This window comes from Austrofundulus limnaeus, unplaced genomic scaffold (genome assembly GCF_001266775.1).
Source record: "Austrofundulus limnaeus strain Quisiro unplaced genomic scaffold, Austrofundulus_limnaeus-1.0 Scaffold57, whole genome shotgun sequence".
In the NCBI taxonomy this organism is placed as follows: domain Eukaryota; kingdom Metazoa; phylum Chordata; class Actinopteri; order Cyprinodontiformes; family Rivulidae; genus Austrofundulus; species Austrofundulus limnaeus.
Window position 1 is genome coordinate 399,913 of NW_013952459.1, and position 6,000 is coordinate 405,912.

Consider the following 6,000-nt stretch of genomic DNA (forward strand, 5'->3'; position numbering starts at 1 on the left):
AGAAAGCAGTAACCAGCACATTCCAGTAAATCACAACTAATTTCAGTCCTGCCTGACGTGCCTACTAAAGTAGAAACACATGCACTACCTCTCTTTTCTTTTCCTCCCTGCTCCAGCCAGCCTACACTTTTCCTTCACTCAGTGTCACAGTCTCCTTCTGTTCCTCTTTCTTGTGCTTGGCTCGGTACAACACTCATGATTCAAACATGTAGTCGAGTGATCAATACTTCCATTTTTTCATCAACGCTCCCAACCAAGTTTAGTTTTCACTTTATTTTCATTTTCTTTTCCCTGTTGTGTTAAGGTATTACACAACAGCAAACAGCTCTATTATGGTATTTTCTGTTGTTTCTCATTACTGCCTCTGAGCGTCTGGTTGTGTTCTGTTTGTGAACAAGAAATTAGGACCACGGCTTGTTGGATGGACGAATTAAATGTACTTCATGAACACGAATGTTGGGCCTCAAAACAAATTAATATAAACTAATCAAAACTGTCTGCTTTTTAATTGTGGGTTGATAATTGTTTATTTTTGTCTTTAAAACTCTTAAAACCTACTTGTATTCCTTGTCTGTTGACAGTATGTAAGGGGTTGTGTTGTCCATTTTTAGCAGATTTTATTTTTTGTAGAAATTTTCTTGACTTTATTGTATATTTTAATTTTTATTATTTAATTAGATTTGAGGCATTTTACTGTTTTTATTTCCTGTTTTTATTTGTGTTTTTGGATTGAATTTGTATTGCATGAGCTGTGTTTAAATGTTGAATCTGTGCAGCACCTTGGTCTGCTGTGGTGAACAAAGTGCTTAAAGTACCGGTGACATGCATATCCTTCAAATACAAAAACTCAAAGAAAACATCTTTATACTTAAGAAAATTGGCATAATACACATGATTTTACCTATTTTGTCACATAACTGGCCTATTTTCTTTTGGATTTGGCTCAGCCAAAGTGAAACAGGAAGTAACATCAAAGGGGAACTCATTGATAAAATAAACTCTCTGTTTTTGTTTATTAAAACAAAATTATTTAAACTTTAACTCTTCTTTATCTCTCTTTGATAGTGACTCAAAATAATATAAAGAAACATCAGATTCTTCTCTACAGTCTCTGTTGATAGCTGTGTAACAATGCTCTGTTCACATGCAGACATTCCCCTTTGACATCACTTCCTGTTTCTTCACATGCAAATATCTCAACAACTGTTCATCTCAGGGGCGTGAAATTTGTTTTGCAATATTTTATCAATGTTATGTTTTCAAAAATACATTCATGTTTATTACAAAAATTTAATGTCATGGGCACTTTAACAAATAAAGTCTAATTGGATTTACAAATATTATGAACGTTAGCCTTTGTACAGGGTGAGTCAAAAGACACAGGACACCCTTTAATTTGGAAAGAAAGGGGAAAACAACATATCTGAATAATCCAGCAAGTAAAGGATGAGGGGGCCTATATTTTAGGCTATATCCAGAACATGACAACCATCTTGAAACACACCATAATAAATTAAGGGCAAGTTTCTCCAAAGATAGACCCTCTCACTTGAATATGTAATTTTCCCTTTTCTTTCTGAAATAAAAAGGATATCCTGTGACTTTTGACTCACTCTGTACTTTGATTCTGTACCATATATTTTGTCAAGATTTTATCTAAAATGCAACAGTATGTCTGATCTTTTTCATTTTCAGGATTTCACGCAACACTTTGAAAATAAGTTTGAGCCTTGGACGTCGTGGTGGGAAAAGAATCAGGCAGAACAGAAAAGGCACGCCACTGACTGTGATGTTAGAGAAGTGCGCTGCTCAGACTTTCCATTCCCTTCGTTTGGTGTTAAAGATCAATTAATCAAACTTTGTAACAATAATGAAAACAAATGATTCTGTCTCTCTGCCTGCGCCCCATTGTACAGAAAACACAGCAGCTCTGAGGAGATGTAATTATTCTCCGTGCTTAAAAACAGGAACGAAAGAACTTTCATCCATTTGGTTTCGATACAATTTCCTCGTTTTATATAAAACCACAAATACAACCAAAATATTTTCTCTTTGCTCGTCTCTTAGCAACTGAAGAACAGTTTTCCGGTGACATCAGGGCAGAGAGTGAGAGATTTATTTTCCTCTTTTTCTCTTTAGAGCTGAGTTTCAGTGAAGTCAGACTTTGGTGAAATTAGATTTTACAGAATATACAATCAAAGTGGATGTGGACTCTTGGATCAGGTTAAACGTAGCCAAGCAGGGCAAACAAATGTATCGTCAGAAAATAAGCAGGTCTGAGAAGAGTAGTCAAAAAAAGAAAAAGTTTTTTTTTATTTTTATGTCTGCAGTGAAGTGTAGAGCTTACGTTACTGTCTTGACTTTCCTTTGACTGTGAAGAAGTGTTAAAGACTGACAAAACACACCAAAAATATTTTTAAAAATATTAAAAAGGGATCAATGATTAATTGTAACATTAGACTTTATTTGATATGCATTTATTTTAACTGTAAAATAAAGACTATAAAAATACTGTAGTGTTTTATAAATTTTTAAAATATATATATTAACATGGACGGAGCCATTTTATTTACACGCAAAGCATTCTGGGTAAATGATGACGTGGATAGGTCCTTGGTGTGAGCGAGCTATATCCACCCTGAAGGTTAATCTTGGACAATATCTGATGATCGACTCTTTTAAATGAAACCAGAGAGCGTTGACAGAGAGGAGAAGGTAGAAATGACTCAGRCTGTAACTGAAAATATAGATGGAGGACAACAGAGCTGCTTCATGAAGAAGAACCTCAGCTTAGCCCGTTAGCTTTAGTGTTAGCCCTGATGCTATCACCATATTTATGTATTAGCTCAGCGCTACACATTCTCCTCTCGTCACTGAGGTCCTCCATCCACATGACAGAGAGGGGAACACAAAAATGACTCAGCCTGAAACTGAAAATATGGATGGAGGACCTCAGTTTAGCTTGTTTGTCGCGCTAGTGCCGAGCTAATACATATAAGGCAATGTAGCTTCGGTGCGAGCGTGAAGGCTAACAGGCTAAGCTGAGGTTCTTCTTCCATGAGGCAGCTCTGTTGTCCTCCATCCATATTTTCAATTACAGGCTGAGTCATTTCTACCTTCTCCTCTCTGTCAACGCTCTCTGGTTTCATTTAAAAGAGTCGTTCATCAGATATTGTCCAAGATTAACCTTCAGGATGGATATAGCTCGCTCACACCGAGGACCTATCCACGTCATCATTTACCCAGAATGCTTTGCGTGTAAATAAAATGGCTCCGTCCGTGTTAAAATATATTTTTAAAAATTTACAAAAATAAACATCCTACAGTATTTTTACAGTCTTTATTTTACAGTTAAAATAAATGTTCGTCAAATAAAGTCTAATGTTACAACTAATCTGGGATCCCTTTAAGACATTTTGCAACATGTGAGGCAAATCTGCGTGTGTGCGCACACAGGGCTGATGTGTATCATTACCGTCGGTCGTTCCTCCTGCGTCGGAAGAGCTTTTTGGTGTGAGCGATCTCAGCCTCATTAGGAAGTGGTGGGAAGACCTGCAAGAGACAAATCAATGAGTAGAAGAAGGTTGCTGTCAAATCAGCATTTGTTATCACCCTGTGGACACATGTTCAGTCGAACATACTTGTTTATGAGCACACACATATTAAATAGGTGTGCTTTTAGATGCAAGAGACATCAAACCTGGAGTTTCCATCCTATTTCTGATTGCACTTTAACCATAATTATTCCCATGTTAACAACTGACCCATACTTCGGCTGTAAATTCAGTTATTATCAATTAACAGAAATGGACTGAGGCGTGATTAGAATGACTCCCTCATTTACTCCTCTGTAATATGTTTAATAATGAGCAGTAAACTGAGCTCATAAAACACCGCCTTATTGCACAGTGATCATTTCTTCACCTGTAAAAAGGGAAAGTGCTAAACTTTAGGATTGCAGTTCAAAAGCAACGTGCATACTTTATAGCGTGGTTTGTGAGTTTTCATGAAAGATGCAGCCTTCCACTGCAGAAAACAAAGCAACCATGAAAAGGAAGGTTGACCAAATCGATTTGAATTCAAGCTTTAAAAATACATTGACGAGCTCCTCAAAAGAGACAGAGTGCAAAAGGGCTGCGAGTAGAAAAAATATACGTCTATAAGTCTTCCAGTTTGACAGTTTGGCAGCATGTCAGACGAGTTGTCAGGGGGAAAAAAGTGAATTTCATAGAATCACAAATGAAAAAACTTCAAAATGAGTCTTTTTCTTTTATTGTTAGTTATTTTTCACCGGCAAGAGGATTAGAATTTATGATAGAGTACAGTCTGCTGGACACTGCACCCTACTTATACATTTCACCTCTTCTGAGTTGGAAATAGGAACTCTGTCATCCATAAAACATCAGCCCTGTCAGTCAAAAAGCACGCTTTCCCTTCGCTCATCATCACCATGTGCTGTTGCCGTGGTTACCGTTGGTCTAGGAGTAGTGCTGCTGAGTAAACATGCAGTGTGCAAAGATGAACGGTGTTAAAGGACGAGTGCATAAATGAGCCCGACTATGAACAGCTGTGCACACACTGTAGTGTCTAAGACATGATACATGAGGGAGTATGAGGGAAGCATCAGGCCGCTCTAATAAGTGTTGAAGTCGGATGATGTCAGTGCCGTTGCTTTTCAGGACCGACCTTTGTGCAGACAGCTGCCTGCTAATAAAAGAAAAGTCAAAAAGAGCTGAATGTTAAACATACACACAAGCATGCCACGCGCACACACTCAATTAGAGTCAGTGTGTTCAGCATGAGAACTTTTTCTATTGTTTTTTAAAATGGACATGAGCATATACTGTTTGAAGATAGTAGACAAAGAACCATGTTAAAAAGGCACAGCATTTTGTTAAAGTACACTTTTTCATCCAAAAAAAATCGCTTTTATATTTACTGTGTGCAGAATGTTGTCACTTAGTGCCCTTGCTGGGCCAAATAGGAGTCACCTGCAGGCCACATCTGGCCTATGGGCCTTGAGTTTGACACATGACCTTGTAGATAAGTGACATGCATTTGAACAAAACGTGCAACAGCTTTCACCCTCAACTGTGAACAATAATGCTGATCAATAACATTTAAATACCTCAGTTAGTGCTTCTAAATTTAGCCCAAACATTTAGCAAGAACATCCACTAATGAATTTTAAAAATTGCAAAAGCCCTAAAGCATTAATCAAGAAATTAGTTCCCTGTTAGTGAATTTTAGGGGTGCAACGATTAAGACAACTCACGATTCAGTTGGGTACTTTAGTGTCGCGGTTCAATATTTTTTCAATACAAAAAAGAGAAATTTCCATGCCCTTCTTAACTTAACTTGAAATTAACTATGAACATTTGTTTAACCTCAAAAGTGCAGTATTAAAATTAAATGTTGCCAAAACAGCAAGTTTCTCAGTGGTTCTGCCCTGACAATGCAGCCTAGGTGGAGTAGTTAAAAGTGCATCCTCTGAGCCTTCAACACAGAGCATCTTGAGAAGACAAGCTGATTTTAAATGTTAAAAATCTATATTGTTTTGATACATAGTGCATATTGAACCTAGAGCACTGTACTGAACAGGCTGATACAGATACATGTATTGTTGCCCCCCTAATTTTTAGATCTTTGGTTTGTTTTAATTGCATTGCTGCTTCCCTGTTGCATCTGTTGAAGTAAAAGGCTTATGCTTTTTAAACTGTGGTAATAAAATTGGATTTTAAAGGTAATTACTGCACAATCCTAAAACTTTAACATTTTAATAAAATAAAATACCATAAAATGACAAAAACCATGGCCTATTAATGTTCACAGTCCATATAAAAATATGAAAGTTTGTATAATAACCTGTTTTTCCTAAACAGAACTTACAAAGATTATTTCATAGTTTTTGAATATTTCAGCTCTATTTAGGCTATTCTCATTTACAGTTTTAGTTTCTTTTAGCATACAATTTGTATGAGGTTTGGGAACATTTTATTC

General features: G+C 36.7%; 1 protein-coding gene across 2 annotated transcripts in view; it reads right to left on the bottom strand.

The window, feature by feature from the left end:
- ctif (CBP80/20-dependent translation initiation factor) overlaps positions 1-6,000 on the bottom strand; it is a 62,289-nt gene that overhangs the window by 22,743 nt on the left and 33,546 nt on the right. For both annotated transcript variants that reach the window (XM_014009329.1, XM_014009330.1), the window contains exon 8: positions 3,476-3,552. In XM_014009329.1, the coding sequence (XP_013864783.1) occupies positions 3,476-3,552 (77 nt within the window). The remainder of the gene's footprint in view (positions 1-3,475; positions 3,553-6,000) is intronic.